Source organism: Oncorhynchus kisutch, linkage group LG11 (assembly GCF_002021735.2).
Source record: "Oncorhynchus kisutch isolate 150728-3 linkage group LG11, Okis_V2, whole genome shotgun sequence".
Taxonomy (NCBI): domain Eukaryota; kingdom Metazoa; phylum Chordata; class Actinopteri; order Salmoniformes; family Salmonidae; genus Oncorhynchus; species Oncorhynchus kisutch.
Window position 1 is genome coordinate 35,732,538 of NC_034184.2, and position 19,988 is coordinate 35,752,525.

General features: G+C 41.3%; 2 protein-coding genes across 4 annotated transcripts; one reads left to right on the forward strand and one right to left on the reverse strand.

The window, feature by feature from the left end:
• Positions 1-2,737: 2,737 nt before the first annotated feature.
• On the reverse strand, positions 2,738-4,902 carry LOC109898857 (alpha-2A adrenergic receptor-like). The gene has a single exon (XM_020493918.2). The coding sequence runs from the start codon at positions 4,318-4,320 to the stop codon at positions 3,049-3,051; it is 1,272 nt and encodes a 423-aa protein (XP_020349507.2). The 5' UTR covers positions 4,321-4,902; the 3' UTR covers positions 2,738-3,048.
• A 2,581-nt stretch (positions 4,903-7,483) lies between these two features.
• On the forward strand, positions 7,484-18,738 carry LOC109899730 (survival of motor neuron-related-splicing factor 30-like). Of its 3 annotated transcripts, none has more exons than XM_020495202.2 (6): positions 7,484-8,100; positions 12,847-12,966; positions 13,125-13,267; positions 13,577-13,732; positions 13,875-14,028; positions 17,922-18,738. In XM_020495202.2, the coding sequence occupies exons 2-6, from the start codon at positions 12,847-12,849 to the stop codon at positions 18,057-18,059; spliced, it is 711 nt and encodes a 236-aa protein (XP_020350791.1). In that variant the 5' UTR covers positions 7,484-8,100; the 3' UTR covers positions 18,060-18,738. The 3 variants fall into 3 exon arrangements, with proteins under 3 accessions (XP_020350791.1, XP_020350790.1, XP_031691554.1); XM_020495201.2 differs by lacking the exon at positions 7,484-8,100 and adding an exon at positions 8,490-8,631; XM_031835694.1 differs by lacking the exon at positions 7,484-8,100 and adding an exon at positions 9,097-9,548.
• Positions 18,739-19,988: the final 1,250 nt, after the last annotated feature.

The window sequence follows — 19,988 nt, forward strand, 5'->3', positions numbered from 1 at the left end:
TAATTGTTTTGCACATACATGTTTAAAAGAACATAACTTACCTGTGATGACCGCATTACTTTTATCAACTGTAGGAAGAACTGCTTTATCTGGTCAAAGGTTCAACAAATACTGTCTTTGTTTCCACAATTTCCTCTTACTACTTTGAGCAATTGAGATGAATATACATGCATTCACATTCAACCTTTTTAGTATCCGTTAAAAACTGCTCAACCAAAACTTTTAATAGTAATGTATGCACAGCTGGCAACGCATGGCACATGCCTTCATTATTCTCCTGGTTGTTATTTTGATTAAAAGAACTAAGAACATCCAGAAGCTAAACACGATGAATGCTAATGACTTCGGATATATTCCATATCCTCTGCAGATTTTGGGAAGTCAAGCAAATTACATCTTTAGAGGATCTGAGTTTCACAGGCAATATATTCATTATGTCTCTCCATCTGTCTCTCTCTCTCTCTCTCCTGCCCTCTCCCTTGGTCCTTTACTCTGATAGGAGGCAATCTATCTTGTTAAATGAATGGGCTTTTAACATTAGAGGTAAAAAAGTAATGAGTGATCCATTTCCTGCATATCTGACACCTGCCTCAGGAGGATAATGATGGAGGATGATGGAACAGAATGGGGAGAGGGGTGCAAACTACAGACTACACAAATCTTCCCTCTAATCTGATGGGAAAGTGTGACCACTTCCGTTTAGTTTTTAATGGTCTTCAAGAGCAAAACGCACAAAAACAGTAGCTATGTCCTAATGCCATGTCACAATATGATGACAAATTACATTGAAACAATGTTGATTCAACCAGTTTGTGCCCAGCGGGTTTTGTTGTGTACATTTGACATGTCAGATGGTTCGTGGGAATCCATCAAAGATGGGTCTATAGTTTAACATCCGTGGTGACTGGTGAGTAATAGTTGTTGTATTTTAAGACTGGCTACATGGCTAAACCCAAGTATGTGTACCACATGAATGTTAAACAGCAGAACTGCTGCAACTGAGGCATATTCTATCTATTGGAATGAGAAAGGACTGTTGGAGCTGAGTTATGATAATCCCTAATGGTGTGTATTTTACTGTGTGCCTTCCTCACTGGCAAAAACATTCATATGAAATAACACATATTGAAACTGATAATGAGAATGCCACCATAATTCTGTTGTACAGTATAACACTAGAAGAACCAGTGCAAACAAATTTCAAAGCCTCTAACGTTTCCATAGAAGAAAAGAGAATGCTAATCAAAGAAACTGTCTGACACTGAGGCCGGCCTAAATAAGGCTGTGAATATTACATCACAATGCAATTACACACACCTTAATGTTTGGAGTGCAGGGCCAATAACATTTGGCTCTTGATATGTTTCTTGTTTGACTTGGGGGAAGGATTTAATGATATCTGCAACTGTAGTATTATTATTTCTGCTGAGCTGAACTGAGCTGTGTTCAATATTGTTGTGCCAGCCATGACCTTGTAGGCATACTTTCCCTCTCATTTGATTTGCATTGTTCTCACTGGTAGTTTGGTGGGAGGGGGCTCTTTGAAGGCAATGCAATTTGTTTTGATGAGAGTTTCATCACCCACTTGAGAGAAGACGATGAAACACAGGGAGATAATGGCTCCTCAGAATACACTTATCATGTTCCAATGGCCCTCCTGAATAGGGCTTTATGTAATGTTCATGTTCATGTTGATTCTCTGCCATTTTGTGTTGATTTCAGTGCTATATTCCCCTGCTCGTGGTCATAATATGTAATATGTAATAATATGTCTCAAATAAGTTTTTATACAAAGGCTTATTTCATACCGAGACCATTTCTAGTCCGATTAGCCTGATAAGCAACAGAATATGTTGTGTGAAGAATTTAAGAATAGTTCCACAGCATGTTGCATAATTCTCCCTGTGATAATGTAAGCGGAACAATTACTGTTATAGTATGGGAAACCCGTTTTATTTCAGTCACATCGATAAGGCGATAGAGTTCCTCTATTGTTTTTTTTTTTTTCAAGATACCTGAAATGGTGGCGATAAAGTAAATGCAAGACCCCAGAAAGAGGGAACTAAAGGCAACTGCATGCATATTTAGATTTATGAGCAATAGAGTTAATTTTGCTATGGCTCATCGACAGGGGTTGCAGTGACTCGTGTGCATCACTAACATAATTAACTTCTCTCTGATGGCAGAAATCCAACATCCATCACTTAATGTACTGTTTTACTTTAAAAAAAGGTGATAACCTCTTTCTTTTGTGTGCATCATGAATATTGGCAGGCTGTGCGTGAAAGATTATAAAAATAATACACTGTATACAGTATACACCATAAAATCTGTTGATTGTGGGTGGATTATTGGCATGGTGTTTCCTCTCTCTACTGATAAGGACACAGTAGATGATTCAGTCTGTTGCCCTGTGGGAACCCAGGTTCTCTCTTTCTGTTGGCTCCTCTGGGTCTGTGCCTCTGTGCAATATGGTACATGAAGGAAATGCAGTTGTGGTTGAAACATGATTGTCCTTATTCAATAAGTAGAATACAATTGAAACGATTAGAGTTGTTGTAAGTTTGAGTATTTGTTTTCTGGAACATTTACTTAATGTACAACAATACCCCTAAAACTCAATGGGTATCCCAACGAACGTAAACTGATAGAACATACTGTAAAATTGAATACATGTTTAAATATGTTTATTCATTATACGCACATATGCTCCCTGTAAATCTGCACAGCTAATCGATTATGCATGACTGAATTGTAGCCTACATAATAACATTAAGCATCCTCCATGGAGATACAAGCCAGCTGCCTCACTACATAAGCATGAAGTAAAACATGGAATGTCAAATACATTTAAATGTATGTGGTGGGATTAAAGATTGTAATGATCTCAAAACGATCGTACATTGACACACATGTACAAAATTAATGATACAAGTATTTCCCAATAGGTATATTTTCTTTCCATGAGAAACTGTACATGACTCCAACTTGTAAACAATTAAATCTGTATTCAGACAAGAAACAGTAGCTAGTCCAAAAAAAGTATATTCATAGCCCTCGTCTATCCTTCTTGCAAAGGATCTTTTTGAAAGACCTCCTGAAGTCATTGTTGAAAATAGTGTAAATGACTGGATTCAGCGAGCTATTGCAGTATCCGAACCAGAAGAAGAAATTGAACAATGTCTCAGGGACACAGCAGGACTCACATATGGCGGTGAGTGTGTACGTGAAGAAGAAGGGGAACCAGCAGACAACAAACACTCCCATGACCACAGCCAGAACAAAGGTGAAGCGCTTCTCTCTGTTCTGCCTTCCTTTCCACCGGCTCACTTTCACACACTGCTGTGCATCGTAATCTTTAGGGGAAGGGTCTTCTAGTTTCACCTGACTCACTTTGGTCTTTCCCTTTCTCAGCTTCATTTTGATGGAGCACTGGTTCTCATTCCCATCAGACGAGGAGCACTCTTCCCCCACGTCGATTCCATTGACCTCCTCACCCTCCTCCACTCCATCTCTACCTCCTTCTCTGTTCCTTCTCTCCAGGGGGTCCTGCTGAACTAAGCCATACTGTCTTTTATCTGGATTATTGTTTCCCATTCTCCTTTCACCCGGAGGGGCCCTGGTTCTATTCTTTGCAACTTGGTAAATTCGAACGTAGACCAGAATCATGATCACACAGGGGGCAAAGAATGAGGCGGTGCTGGAGAATATGATGTACCACTTCTCCTCATTGATCTTACATGTGGGACCCTCCTCTTTGGCCCCTTCCTTCTCCATTGAAATGAGGGGTGGGAATGATATAATGGCAGCCAGCACCCACACAAATAAAACTATACATTTGATCCTGCGTGGTGTCCTTTTCGAGTTGTACTCAATGGCTTGAGTGACTGACCAGTATCTGTCCAGACTTATGGCACACAGATGCGTGATGGACGAGGTGCAGAACAGAACATCCAGGGCCAGGTAGATCTCACACCACACTTGACCAAAGTACCAATATCCCATCAGTTCATTAGCCAGAGAAAAGGGCATCACCAGAGTGGCCACTAGAATGTCTGCACATGCTAAGGACACTAAAAACAAGTTCTGAGGGGCTCTTAGGGCTCGGCTGGTGAACACAGCGATGACCACTAGGACATTACCAAACACTGTGAGGAGAATAAGGATACCCACCAGTATTGTCAGAGGCACAGAAGTCTGCACAGTGTAAGGGAGCCTGCCAGGCAAAGTCTTGTTGCTGTTGGTCAAGTTATCACACCCCATAAGGTTGAAGCTGGGGTCCTTACAAGACAAGTCAGCCAATCCACTATTATGGCACATTCGTTAATTAAGCGTCCCACGATAACGTAGCCTTTAATTTTTGCCCACTGGGGAAAATGTCATATCAACAATCTCACATACAAATAATCTCAAAATGTGGTTTTACTCCTTTGTTTTCCAGCATCCAAAAATGTAATTTTCTCCATTTACACATTCAGGAAAAAAGTGGTAATTCGTTATCCTCTTCCTTCAAGCTTCAAACACTTCAAATTGTCCCACGTTGTGCACGGAATAGCATCGACAGGATTATATTTCTCTGCCACTGAAACAGTAGTTGGTGAAGCAGATATGTATGTGGCAGAGGAGGGGATTGCCGCTTTTTATATGGTGGTGAGCCTCATCTCCCTAGTCAGTATATCTTAGTGGGAATAATGGGCGGGGTCCAATTACTATCGGAGCTACAGAAGAGATTCATTGTTGCTTTCCAAATTATACATTGACAAAATACCTTGTCATTCCAAATATTCTCCAGATATATCTATATTTTTTTAATTTTGTGACTACGTCTAGACTAGTGTTTATTAATGAACCACATGAGATATCAGTAATCTTATTTCATAATCTCGGGTAGCCTAGTGGTTAAGAGTGTTTTATTTTTTTTATTTCACCTTTATTTAACCAGGTAGGCTAGTTGAGAACACCTTTATTTAACCAGGTAGGCTAGTTGAGAATAAGTTCTCATTTGCAACTGCGACCTGGCCAAGATAAAGCAAAGCAGTGTGACACAGACAACACAGAGTTACACATGGAGTAAACAATAAACAAGCCAATAACACAAACAAGTCAATGACAGTAGAAAAAAATAAAGTCTATATACAGTGTGTGCAAAAGGCATGAGGTAGGCAATAAATAGGCCATAGGAGCGAATAATTACAATTTAGCAGATTAACACTGGAGTGATAAATGAGGAGATGATGTGCAAGTAGAGATACTGGTGTGCAAAAGAGCAGAAAAGTAAATAAAATAAAAAGTGGATGAGGTAGGTAGATTGGGTGGGCTATTTACAGATGGACTATGTACAGCTGCAGCGATCGGTTAGCTGCTCAGATAGTTGATGTTTAAAATTGGTGAGGGAAATAAGTCTTCAACTTCAGCGATTTTTGCAATTTGTTCCAGTCGCTGGCAGCAGAGAACTGGAAGGAAAGGCGGCCAAATGAAGTGTTGGCTTTGGGGATGATCCGTGAGATATACCTGCACGAACGTGTGCTACGGGTGGGTGTTGTTATTATGACCAGTGACCTGAGATAAGGCGGAGCTTTACCTAACAGACTTATAGATGACTTGGAGCCCGTGGGTCTTGCGACGAATATGTAGCGAGGGCCAGCTGACTAGAGCATACAGGTCGCAGTGGTAGGTGGTATAAGGTGATTTGGTAACAAAACTGATGGCACTGTGATAGACTGCATCCAGTTTGCTGAGTAGAGTATTTGAAGCTATTTTGTAGATGACATCAACTAAGTCGAGGATCGGTAGGACCGTCAGTTTTACTAGGGTAAGTTTGGCGGCGTGAGTGAAGGAGGCTTTGTTGAGCCAGTAACCGAAAGGTTGCTGGTTCCAATATATATATATATATATATATATATTTTTATATTTAACCTTTATTTTAACAGGGAAGACATATTGAGACCTGGGTCGCTTTTACAAATGCACCCTGTATATACAACGCAAATATACACATTGAACCCAAACTAATATATATATATATATATATAGTGCTTTCGGAAAGTATTCAGATACTTCACTTTTTCCACATTTTGTTACGTTACAGCCTTCTAAAATGTATTACATTTTTCCCCTCATCAATCTACACGCCATACCCCATAATGACAAAGCGAAAATAGGTTTTTAGACATTTTTGCTAATTTATTCAAAACCAAAAACCGAAATGCCTTGGGGATGCTGTGGGGATGTTTTTCAGCGGCAGGGACTGGAAGACTAGTCAGGATCGAGGGAAAGATGAATAGAGCCAAGTACAGACATATCCTTGATGAAAACCTGCTTCAGAGCGAAGGTTAATCTTCCAACAGGACAACGGCCCTAAGCACACAGCCAAGACAACGCAGGAATGGCTTCGGGACAGGTCTTTCAAGGTCCCTGAGTCAGCCATAACCTGGACTTGAACCCGATCAGGCCTGAAAAATAGCTGTGCAGCAACACTCCCCATTCAACCTGACAGAGCTTGAGAGGATCTGCAGAAAATATTGGAAGAATCTCCCCAAATACAGGTGTGCCAAGCTTGTAGCATCATACTCAAGAAGACTCAAGGCTGTAATCATTCCCGAAGGTGCTTCAACAAAGTACTGAGTAAAGGGTTTGAATACCTATGTAAATATGATAAACGTGTCTAAAAACCTGTTTTTGCTTTGCGATTATGGGGTATTGTGTGTAGATTCAAAAACTATTGAATAGATTTTAGAATAAGGCTGTAACGTAACAAAATGTGGAAAAAGTCAAGGGGTCTGAATACTCTGAATGCACTGTACATACACATTCATATACAAAAACAGTCATGGGAAGCACAAATAAACCATCACAAATCACCCAGAAAAACAGTTACATTACTCCACAAATAAGTCCCCAATCAATACTTGAAATTGTCCGAAGGGGCACCAGAACATTAAGATGAAATGCATTTTGAATTTTGTTCCAGTAATACGGTGCATTAAAACTCAAAGCAGATGTACCTGGCTCGGTGGAGACGCTAGGAACCTTGAGTTAATCCAATAATCCCCGAGCCGACTAGGTGAAAAATCTGTTGAATTGCCCTTGAGCAAGGCACTTAACCCTAAAGTCTCTCTGGATAAGAGCGTCTTGTAAATTACTTATTTTTATGTAAAAAAATGCTAATGACAGCAAGTAGCCTAAATTAATTGCTGCAAACAGTAGGCCTAAATAATAGCTTCATATATTATTATGCGCTCTAATCTACTCCGATTTCAGAGCACTCTCTTCTGCGTGTGCGAGAGCACAGAATAATTGATTAATTTACGAAGGTGCAACACCCATTGAATATGACTTGTCAGTAAACCATTCTCCTCAGCCAGAGCGTCCAGTGTGCGCTCTGAACACTATGAGAGCAAAACGCTCTGAATTTATGAACAGACAATCTGACAATGCTCTGAATTTACTAAACGTAACAGACACACCGGAGGCAATTTACGAACGCACCCTGATATGACTTGTTGAAGACATACTGACGGCTCTTATTTAATGGTGCGTTTGTAAATTCACTCTGGCTATCTACTCCGACTTTAGAGTACTCTCGTCTAAGTGTGCAGAATAATTTATAAATTTACGAACCTGCAAAACTGGTCAAATATGACCGGTGTCAGTAAACGTAGGCAAAAAACGTTCTAGATGACATGACAACAGCATAACCAGCTTTGCTAGTGGAGTAAAATGGTCAGAGTAAGGTGCTCTGGAGGTAGCTACTAGCAAGCTAGCCAACTTTAGCCAGTTAAAATTGGGTGCTCCTGGAGCGAAACACAATTTACAAACGGATAATCTGGCAATTCCAAACGCCCAGAGCGCACTCTGGCACTCCAAATAGAATTTATGAACGCACCCAACATATTATAGAATAACTGTGCGTTCGTAAATTCACTCTGGCTATCTACTCCGACTTCTGAGCACTGTTGTCTGAATGTGCCAGAGCGCAGAATAACTGATGCATTTATATACACACAACACCGCTGAATATGATCGGTGTCCAAAGTCAGCTGCAGTTACAGTCACCGATGCTCTAGGTAACATGGAAACAGCCTGACCACCTCTGCTAGGGTAAGCACAATGATCAGCGTGAGGTGTTCTCTCGTTGTGTTACTCATTTGTGTCTGGAAGTAGCTAGCAAGCTAGCCAAATTTAGCCAGTTAGCTTGAGTGCTGTTGTGAGGTCAGAACGCTCTGATCAAACCTGCTCCTCCTCCAGAGCGTTCAGTGTGTACACCGAGAGTGAAACACTCTTAATTTACGAACGGAAAAGATTGAACGACCGACACACTGGAGGCAATTTACGAACGTACCCTATGAGTTACAGTCAATTGACCTTTACAGTGAATTCGTTAGGATGTCGATTCAAATACCAATTGTCCATTTTAAGTACCAGGGACATAATTTATTGGGATAAAGCCCCATCTGCTGACAATGAGCGAAATGACACTTTGGCAGACTACTATCGCGAGAATAACATGTTATAAGAAATAATCGACATTTCCGGTTTATTTTTAAGATATTTATTTTTGCTGATATATGAGAACCTATTTCAGTAAAATCTGGATGTTCGTATTTATTCAGTTGAAACAAATACAGAAAGGTAAGATTATTAATGAACATTTAGCCGTTTTGAATTTGTTTTCTTTTGCAAAAATGGCACTGGATGCCAGCTGTCACTGTGTTGTGGCGATGGCCTACTAATTAACTAACGTTAGCCATCCAGCGGTAACGTTAGTTAGCTGACATTCTTGCTAGCGATGCCTATTTGAAATGTATTTGAAAGTCGATAGCTAGATGTGATACCTATCAGAGTAAGGAAATAAAGAGAACTAACGTTAGTTACCTGAGAACCGAGTGCTGAAAATGTGTTAACCCTCCACCGAAATGTAACTAGCTACGCTAGATAGACAATTAAGCTAACTAGCCAGCTGGAATTTGTGTAGCTACACATGTCCAAAAGTATGCAGGCACCCATTCAAATGAGTTTAGTCGACTATTTCAGCCACACCAGTATACGCAGCTGACCAGCGTATAAAATCAAGCACACAGCCATGCAATCTCCACAGTCAAACATTGTCAGTAGAATGGCCCATACTGAAGAGCTCAGTGACTGTCAAATGGCATAGTCATAGGATGCCACCTGGTCAACAAGTAAGATTGTCAAATTTCTACCCTGCTAGAGCTGCCCCAGTCAAAATCGTCTGTCCTCGGTTGCAACACACTACCGAAGCAACGTCCGCACAAAAACTGTTCATGAAATGGGTCTCCATGGCCAAGCAGCCGCAGACAGCCTAAGATCACCATGTGCAATGCCAAGCGTTGGCTGGAGTGGTGTAAAGCTCGCCACCATTGGACTGGAGCAGTGGAAACTCGTTCACTGGAGTGAGGAATCACGCTTCGCCTTCTGGCAGTCTGGCGGACAAATCTGGGTTTGGCGGATGCCAGGAGAGCGCTACCTTCCTGATTAAGGTTTGGTGGAGGAGGGATAATGGTCTGGCGCGGTTTTTCATAGTTCGGGTGAGGCCCCTTAGTTCCGGTGAAGGGACATTTTAACGCTACAGCATACAATGATATTCTAGACTATTCTGTGCTTCCAACTTTGTGGCAACAGTTTGGGGAAGGCCCTTTCCTATATAAAATGTTATTTGTCACGTGCCGAATACAACAGGTACCTACCAGGTAATTACCTAACCATTAAATGATTACTTACAAGCCCATAACCAACAATGCAGTTCAAGAAATAAAGTTAAGAAAATGTTGACAAAATAAATAAAGTAAAATAATCCAATCAAAAAGTAACACAAGAAAATTACATAACAATAATGAGACTGTATGCAGGGGTACAAGTTAATCGAGGTAATTTGTGACGATGCATAGACGATAGATAGCGAGTAGCAGCAGTGTAAAAACAAAGGGGGGTCCATGTAAATTGTCCAGGTGGCCATTTGATTAATTGTTCACCAGTCTTATTGCTTGGGAGTAGAAACTGTTAAGGAGCCTTTTGATCCTAGACTCGGTGTCTCGTTACCGCTTGCTGGGCGGTAGTGGAGAGAATTATCACTTGGGTGACTGGAGTCTTTGATGTTTTTTTGGGGCCTTTCTCTGACACCCATTGCCTAGTATATAGGTCCTGGATGTTAGGAAGCTTGGCCCCAGTGATGTACTCACTACCCTCTAGCGCCTTACGTTCAGATGCAGAGTAGTTGCCATATCAGGTGGTGATGCAACCACCCGGTGGTGATGCAACCGCTCTTGATGGTGTAGCTGTAAAACTTTTGAGGATCTGGGGACCCATGCCAAATCTTTTCAGGCCTGAGGGGGAAAAGGTGTTGTCGTGCCCTCTTCACAACTGTCTTAGTGTGTTTGGACCATGATAGTTTGTTGGTGATGTGGAGACCAAGGACTTTGAAACTCTCGACGCATTCTACTTCAGTCTCGTCCATGTTAATGCGGGCCTGTTCGGTCCTCCTTTTCTTATAGTCCACGATCAGCTCCTTTGTCTGTATCACATTGAGGGAGAGGTTGTTGTCCTCGCACCACGCTGCCAGGTCTCTGACCTCCTCCCTATAGGCTGTCTCATTGTTGTCGGTGATCAGGCCTACCACTGTTGTCATCAGCAAAGTTGATGGTGTTGGAGTCTTGCTTGGCCATGCAGTTGTGGGTGAACAGGGATTACAGGACTAAACACGGACCCCTGAGAGGCCCCAGTGTTGCGGATCAGCTTGGCAGATGTGTTGTTGCCTAACCTTACCACCTGGGGCTGCCCGTCAGGAAGTCCAGGATCCAGTTGCAGAGGGTGGTGTTTAGTCCCAGGGTCTTTTAGCTTGATGAGCTTTGTAGGCACTATAGTGTTGAACGCTGAGCTGTAGTCAATGAACAGCATTTTCACATAGGTATTCCTTTTATCCAGGTGGGAAAGGGCAGTGTGGAGTGCAATTTGAGATTGAGATCTGTGGATCTGTTGGGACAGTAATCACTTAGGCATGTTACCTTCGCTTTCTTTGGTACAGGGACTATGATGGTCTGTTTGAAACATATGTAGGTATTACAGACTCGGCCAGGGAGAGGTTGACGATGTCAGTGAAAACATTTGCCAGTTGGCACGCACACATCTTGGTAATCCGTCTGGCACTGCGGCTTCATGGATGTTGACCTGCTTAAAGGTCTTGCTCACATTGGCTACGGACAGCTTGATCACACAGCTGGTATGAAAGCTAAACAGCTTTTATCCACAGAGCCCTTTTGCCCTTTGTTAGGTAACGTAACAATTAGAGGTCGACCGATTTAATCGGCAAGGCCGATTTAATTAGGGCCGATTTTCAAGTTTTCATAACAATGGATAATCTGCCTTTTTGAATGCCGATTATGGCCAATTACATTGCAATCCTTGAGGAAACTTTGACAGGCTGACCACCTGTTACGCGAGTGCAGCGTCAAAAGGACCTTGTGGCTGCAAGAGGCCAAGGTACTTTGCTAGCTAGCATTAAACTTATCTTATAAAAAAAAACAATCTTCACATTAACACTAGTTAACTACACATGGTTGATGATATTACTAAGTTAACTAGCTTGTCCTGCATTGCATATAATCAATGCGCTGCCTGTTAATATATCATTGAATCACAGCCTACTTCAACTTCGCCAAACAGGTGATGATTTAACAAAAGCGCATTCGCGAAAAAAGCACAGTCGTTGCACAAATGTATCTAACCATAAACATCAATGCCTTTTCTTAAAATCAATACACAGAAGTACATTTGTTAAACCTGCATATTTAGTTAATATTAGCTGCTAAAATGAATTTCTTTTGACTAGGGAAATTGTGTCATAGTATATGCAACAGTTTTGGCCGCCTGGCTCGTTGTGAACTGTGTGACCGTAATTAATTTGCCAGAATTGTACATAATTATGACATAACATTGACGGTTGTGTAATGTAACAGCAATATTTAGACTTGGGGTTGCCACCTGTTCGATAAAATACGGAACGGTTCTGTATTTCACTGAAAGAATAAACGGTTTCTTTTTTCGAAATGATGGTTTCTGTATTTGACCATATTAATCGCCTAAGGGTCATATTTCTGTGTGTTCATTCTAATTAAGTCTATGATTTGATATTTGATAGAGCAGTCTGATTGAGCGATGGTAGGCAGCAGCAGGCTCGTAAGCATTCATTCAAACAGCACTTTACTGCGTTTGCCAGCAGCTCTTAGCAATGCTTGAAGCACAGCGCTGTTTATGACTTCAAGCCTATCAACTCCCGAGATTAGGCTGGCAATACTAAAGTGCCTATAAGAACATCCAATAGTCATATGTATATGAAATACAAATGGTATAGAGAGAAATAGTTGACGCGTCATAATTCCTATAATAACTACAACCTAAAACTTATTAACCGGGAATATTGAGCCACCAGCTTCATATGTTCTCATGTTCGGAGCAAGGGACTTTAATGTTAGCTTTTTTACATGGCACATATTGAACTTCTTCTCCAACACTGTTTTTGCAACATTTAAACCAAATTGAACATGTTTCATTATTTATTTCCGACTAAATATATGTTATTTATGTATTATATTAAGTTCAAATAAGTGTTCATTCAGTATTGTTGTAATTGTCATTATTACAAATATCTGCTTTCTTTGGTCCTCCAATAATCGGTATCGGCGTTGAGAAATCATAATCCGTCGACCTCTAGTAGCAATTCTCTATGATGTGCAACACTTAATGCTGTTATTGGGCTATGTGTTATTTGCTATCATTGCTTTGTTTCAACTATCGTTTTACCCCCGCCCCTCTTTCATTGTGAATTTTCAGATGTCAGAGGATTTGTTGAAACAGTTGGGCAGCTACAAAGCACAGTTGCAACAAGTGGAAGCCGCCTTATCAACCGACCCTGAAAATGAAGACCTTCTCAAATTACAGAAAGACTTATCGGTAACTAGTTAGCCATGTGTCACCTGTATTGGCCATGAACATTTTAGATTTTACATCATTTTTACATCATTGAGTGTCAATATGTTTCTTAGTGTGTCTGTTTTCAAATGCGATTATTATCCAGCAATTGAATGACCTCAATTACGTATCCTTCACAGGAAGTCATAGACTTAACAAAAGACCTCCTGACGTCGCAGCCCTCCGAAGGTACTGCTACTGCCAACCGCTCAGATGCAGCCCCCCTGAAACATAGGTGGAGTGTTGGGGACAGGTGTATGACTGTGTGGAGTCAGGATGGACAGTGAGTATCACCCAGAAGCTCCTCAGTCCATAGTCAACCTGAATATTCAACTGTTAATTTACCAATTTTACAATGTCATCTTTGTTCGTCTTGCTTGCACATATAGGGTCTTGACTTCATTTGACCTACACTATTCAAATGTATTTGTTCAGTGAAGCAGTGATAGACATGACAATACTATTTTGCAAGAAGGGTCTAGCCCATGAATAAGAACAATAACAGAAACTCAGAATCTGTCATTCTTTATAATTGTGTAGTAGGGCTTGTCTTGCTTGTACTCACCTGCTTACAGCCGGGATTCTTTGACAGGGTGTATGAAGCTGAGATTGAGGAGATAGACGGCGAGAATGGCACGGCGGCCATCACCTTCTCCGGCTACGGGAACGCAGAGGTGGTGCCACTGCAGAACCTCAAGCCTGCCGAGGAGGGCAAGCACTCTGAGGATGACGGGAAATCCAAGTCCAGGTAGGAGAGACAACGTATATGTTAATAAAATAGGTCCTGTGTTGGGTCAGGAGTTTCCCTTGTTTCCAGTTCTTGATGTCCAGAAGAGTCCATGGCTGATCTAAAATTGTAACTTTGTGTGTGGGTGTGTGCGCCATGACAGGAAGGAGCAGATGGCAGACCAGAGGGAGTACAAGAAGAAGAAGGCCCAGAAGAAGGTGCTGAGGATGAAGGAACTGGAACAGGAGCGAGAAGACCAGAAATCCAAGTGGCAGAGTTTTAACAACAAGGCCTATAACAAGAACAAGAAAGGACAGGTATATTCATTCATTCGCATATTCATCTACTTTACACACTAGAAATTCCGGGCCTTGAGCCATCCCGTTTTGAGCCAATAACATCCTAACAGTCTAATAAATACATTTCGTATATTCTATTGGTTGTGTTTATGAAGATCTTAGGTAACATTGGAATATGCATTTTCCCCCAAAAGAATACAAAAGCATTTTCATTAGTTTGTTCTAAATCAAATCAAAGGTTATTGGTCGCATTCACATATTTAGCAGATGTTATTGAGGGTGTAGTGAAATACAGTGCAGCTAACAATACACAATAATACACACAAATCTAAAAAGTAAAAAAATGGAATTAAGCAATATTAGGACAAGCAATGCTGTGGTATTAGTGGGTATGGGATGAAGAGACTATCGATAGAATATGTAGTACATCTGAAGAATAGTATATGTATAGCAATAGTTAAATAGGATATGCCTTGACTAGAATACAGTATATACATATGAAGTGGGTAAAACAGTATGTAAAAATGTTTTAAGTGACCAGTGTTCCATGACTGTGTACATAGGGCAGCAGCCTCTAAGGTGCATGGTAGAGTGCCCAGCTGTTAGCCGTCTAGTGATGGTGACTAAAATTCAGGGGGCTGGCTAGTCGTCACTGTCTAACAATCTGATGGCCTTGAGATAGAAGCTATTTTTCCAGTCTCTCAGCCCCAGCTTTGATGCACCTGTACTGACCCCGCCTTCTGGATGGTAACGGGGTGAACAGGCCATGGCTTGGTTGGCTGAGGTCCTTGATGATCTCCTTGTTCTTTCTGTGACACCGGGTGCTGTAAATGTCCTGGAGCGCAGGCAGTGTGCCCCTGGTGCTCTATTGGGCTGACTGCGTACCAGGCTGTGATCTCAATGGTGCATCTGTAAAAGTTTGTGAGGATCTTAGGGGCCAAGCCAAATTTCTTCAGCCGCCAGAAGAATTTCACCACTATCTGTGTGGACCATTTCAGATTGTCAGTTACGTGTACGCTGAGGAACTTGAAGCTTCTCACCACCTCCACTGTGGCCCTGTCGATGTGGATGGGGGTGTGCTCCCTCTGCTATCTCCTGAAGTCCACGATCAGCTCCTTCGTTTTGTTGAAGGGAGGATATTTTCCTGGCACCACTCCCCCAGGGCCCTCACCACCTCCCTGCATGCTGTCTTGTATTTGTGGGTAATCAAGCCTACCACTGTTGTCGTCTGTCAACTTGATTTTTGAGTTGGAACAGGAGGGGGCTGAGTACGCACCCTTTTGGGGGCCCTGGTGTTGAGGATCAGTGTAGTGGCGATGTTGTTGCCTCCCTTTACCACCTGGGGGTGGCTTGTCAAAGAATGATGAGCTTGGTGGGTACTATGGTGTTGAATGCTGAGCTGTAGTCTATGAACAGCATTCTTACATAGGTATTCCTCTTGTCCAGATGGGATAGGGCAGTGTGCAGTGCAATGGTGATTGCGTCATCCGTGGATCTATTGGGGCGATATGCAAATTGCAGTGTGTCTAGGGTGTTGGTTAAGGTGTTGATATGATCCTTATCTAGCCTCTCAAGATGACAGAAGTGAGTGCAGCGGGATAATAATAATTTAGTTACCTTTGCTTTCTTGGTTACAAGAACAATGGTCGATGTCTTGAAGCAAGTGGGGACAACAGACTGGGATAGGGAGATATTGAATATGTCCTTAAACACTCCAGCCAGCTGGTTTGCGCATGCTCTGTGGACGCGGCAAGGGATGCCGTCTGGGCCAGCAGCCTTGCGAGGGTTAACATGCTTAAATGTCTTACTCACGTTGGCCATGGAGAACGAGAGCTCACAGTCCACAGGAGCAGTGTTGACCCGCTGTTTCCCTCGAAGCGGGTGAAGGTGTCTTGCCATCTTACTATGGTTTTTGGTTTGAATAGGTTTTAATCGTCACAGTGGGAACAACATCCCCTATACACTTCCTGACGAACTCAGTCACCGTGTGTTTGTTATTCTCAGAGGCAACCTGGAACATAGCCCAGTCCATGTGATCAAATCAATCTTGAAGCATGGATTCCGATTGGTCAGACCAGCATTGAACAGACCTTACCACGGGTACTTCCTGTTTGAGTTTCTGCCTATAGGAAGGGAGGAGCAGGATGTAGGTGTGATCTGATTTGCCGAAGGGAGGGTGGAGCAGGACTTGTAGCCGACCCCGAAGGGAGAGTAGCAATGGTCGATCGTTTTTGAAGCGCGATTGGAGTGGGCGACGTGTTGATATAACTTTGCTAGTGTTTTCCTCAGATTTGCTTTATAAATGCAGCTACAATAAATACGGTCTCAGGATATGCGGTTTCCAGTTTGAGTTCCTTGAGAGCCGTCATGGTATCGGCTTGAGGGGCAATATACACGGCTGTGACGATGACTGAAGAGAATTCTCTCAGGAGGTAATGCGGTCGGCATTTGATTGAGATATTCTAGGTCGGGTGAACAAACAGACTTGAGTTCCTGTATATTAAAAACTAAAACACAAACGCCACAATTCAGTGTTATATCCATCGCAAAGAAATCCTTTTTTTTGTCATGTCTTAAAGGTCCAATGCAGCCATTTTTACCTCGATCTCAAATAATTCATTAACGATCTTACTGTGATTTCAGTTAAAATGTTCAAAAATAACAATTTCTCAAGAAAGAATTTTGCTAGGTATGTCTGAGTGGGAGGGGAAAACTAGAAATGAGCTGTTATTGGCAGAGAGGTTTGGAACTCTTTCGTATTGGTTGATTAACTAATTTATTGCCTGTTGATGTCACCAGGCAGGCCAAAACTCCATCCCACCAAAACAGTCTGAAGTTTCAGGTGGTCTTTTCAAACAGCTCTTACGCTAAAAGGGCATTATAATTTTCACAGTATTATTTCATCCTCATAGTTCAGAAATGTATATAAAACAAAGGAAAAGCACTTTTGACTGCACTGGGCCTTTAAGAAACATGATCCTAAGACAATGCATTTTAAAAGAACAGAATAGCATATTTTAAGTGTCATGTTACCAATCACAGGGAGTGCTCACATGTTGAAAGCATGGATTGAAAGCATGGATTCTTAGTTATTCATGGGAAAAGTTAGCTTTAGAAATACAGCCCATCCACTCAAATTTGAGTTTTGTGAAAAGTTAGTTTTTTATAAACCATAGATATGCTCTCTGATGGGTAATATGAATCTAAGCTGCATGAACCTCTCTATAAGATGATTTGGAAAAGTAGCTTTTTTGGTAAGCTCTTCTCTTTGTCAATTACACATGCCTCGCTGTTCATCAGTTTCTTCATTGACAATTGATAATATGGTCACCCATCAGACTTCTGTCAATTTAATGTTGTGTTTAGGTTACATCCAGGCTGTATCACAACCGGCCATGATTGGGAGTCCCATAGGGCGGCACACAATTGGCCCAGCGTCGTCCCGGTTTGGCCGGTGTAGGTCGTCATTGTAAATAAGAATTTGTTCTTAACTGACTTGCCTAGTTAAGTAAATTAAAATGTCTATGTGTGAAGTTGTTTAGATAGAGTTTAGCTGTAGTTTCAATGGGCTATAATCAGATGGGCAGCGAACTCTCATGTGAAGGATGGGCAGAAAATGACATGTCTTCCTAAGACTGCTTATAACACGATCTGTTTGTAATCAAAATTCTAACAAAGTCATTCTGTTGAATATTCCTAAATAAGTCTATTTAAGGATGGAGGGGGACAAGACTTAAAAAATTGCAGAGGTATTACCATTTTAAATTAATATGAAATCAAAATTACTGTCTGCGCTTCGTGTTAAACTAAGTAACTTTTCAAATGTTATTTGCACATTTTCAGCTGTTGCTTTTTCGCAGGAGAAGTACCATCACAAATAGTCTTACTGAGATTTCCATTGTCTGTTGCAGGTGAAGAGGAGTATATTTGCATCGCCGGAGAGTGTAAACGGCAAGGTGGGAGTAGGAACATGTGGCATAGCAGACAAACCTATGACCACGTATCACGACACATCCAAATATAACGTCAGGCATCTAATGCCACAGTGACCTAACATTTTTATCTTTGTGTAAAAGTATCCTATTGTATAGTAGCAAGATCATTGCTTACCTTTGTGTTTATATGGTTTGGGTTACCCCAGTAAAGGAGCTTTGAAACAAATTGCTTGCTCACCATTGGTTGTCTCATTGGGAAATTGTCCTTACCAGTATTATCACATAGAACAGCAGAATTCTTAATAAAATAAATAACCACTGTAATGGAGTTGCAGCACAAATAATGGTTGTGGTGAAATTAGTCTGGGTTGCTGTATCTTTCTGAATGCAACAAAGGCCAAAAAACTATTTCCATGTTTTCAATGTTACACATTTATTATAGATTTTTCAGGTTGAACTAGACTATAATATACATTTTCACAATTTAGTGATAAGACCCTTTTTAAAGCAAGTCATATAAAGATAATTTTACATCTCAGTTTTGTACATTTACAGGGAAACACATTTTTTTGTTTAGAGGTAAGATGTTTCTCTCATTTTTCCCTGAACCCTGAATTTTTCATATTGGTACTGAATGTTGTTTAACACAGTTCCTCCAGATGGCAGTAATGTATTTTATACCGTCTTTGTTCTGTGATGTATGTCAATGACCTTATGCCACTGCTGGTGATATAAGCTTTTTAAAAAATAAAATAAAATCAGGGATGAGTTGTGGATTCTCCTATTAAACCTTCATGTTTGATTTATTGTGAGGTTTTGTATATGGTGCTAGTGCATAAGTGTACATTCTGCAGATATAAATGTATTGTATAGAAAATACATGATTTCAATCATGAAGAGTATATACAGTGGGGCAAAAAAGTATTTAGTCACCCACCAATTGTGCAAGTTCTCCCACTTAAGATGAGAGGCCTGTAATTTTCATCATAGGTACACTTCAACTATGACAGACAAAATTAGAAAAAAAATCCAGAAAATCACATTGTAGGATTTTTAAAATGAATTTATTTGCAAATTATCGTGGAAAATAAGTATTTGGTCAATAACAAAAGTTTCTCAATACTTTGTTATATACCCTTTGTTGGCAATGACAGAGGTCAAACGTTTTCTGTTAGTCTTCACAAGGTTTTCATCTGTTGCTGGTATTTCGGCCCATTCCTCCATGCCGATCTCCTCTAGAGCAGTGATGTTTTGGGGCTGTTGCTGGGCAACACGGACTTTCAACTCCCTCCAAAGATTTTCTATGGGGTTGAGATCTGGAGACAGGTTAGGCCACTCCAGGACCTTCAAATGCTTCTTACGAAGCCACTCCTTCGTTGCCCGGGCAGAGTGTTTGGGATCATTGTCATGCTAAAAGACCCAGCCACGTTTCATCTTCAATGCCCTTGCTGATGGAAGGAGGTTTTCACTCAAAATCTCACGATACATGGTCGAATTCATTCTTTCCTTTACACGGATCAGTCGTCCTGGTCCCTTTGCAGAAAAACAGCCCCAAAGCATGATGTTTCCACCCCCAAGCTTCACAGTAGGTATGGTGTTCTTTGTCCTCCAAACACAACAGGTTGAGTTTACCAAAATGTTATATTTTGGTTTCATCTGACCATGACATTCTCCCAATCTTCTTCTGGATCATCCAAATGCTCTCTAGCAAACTTCAGACGGGCCTGGACATGTACTGGCTTAAGCAGGGGGAAATGTCTGGCACTGCAGGATTTGAGTCCCTTGCGGCGTAGTGTGTTACTGATGGTAAGCTTTGTTATTTGGTCCCAGCTCTCTGCAGGTCATTCACTAGGTCCCCCCGTGTGGTTCTGGGATTTTTGCTCACCGTTCTTGTGATCATTTTGACCCCACGGGGTGAGATCTTGCGTGGAGCCCCAGATCAAGGGAGATTATCAGTGGTCTTGTATGTCTTCCATTTCCTAATAATTGCTCCCACAGTTGATTTCTTCAAACCAAGCTGCTTACCTATTGCAGATTCAGTCT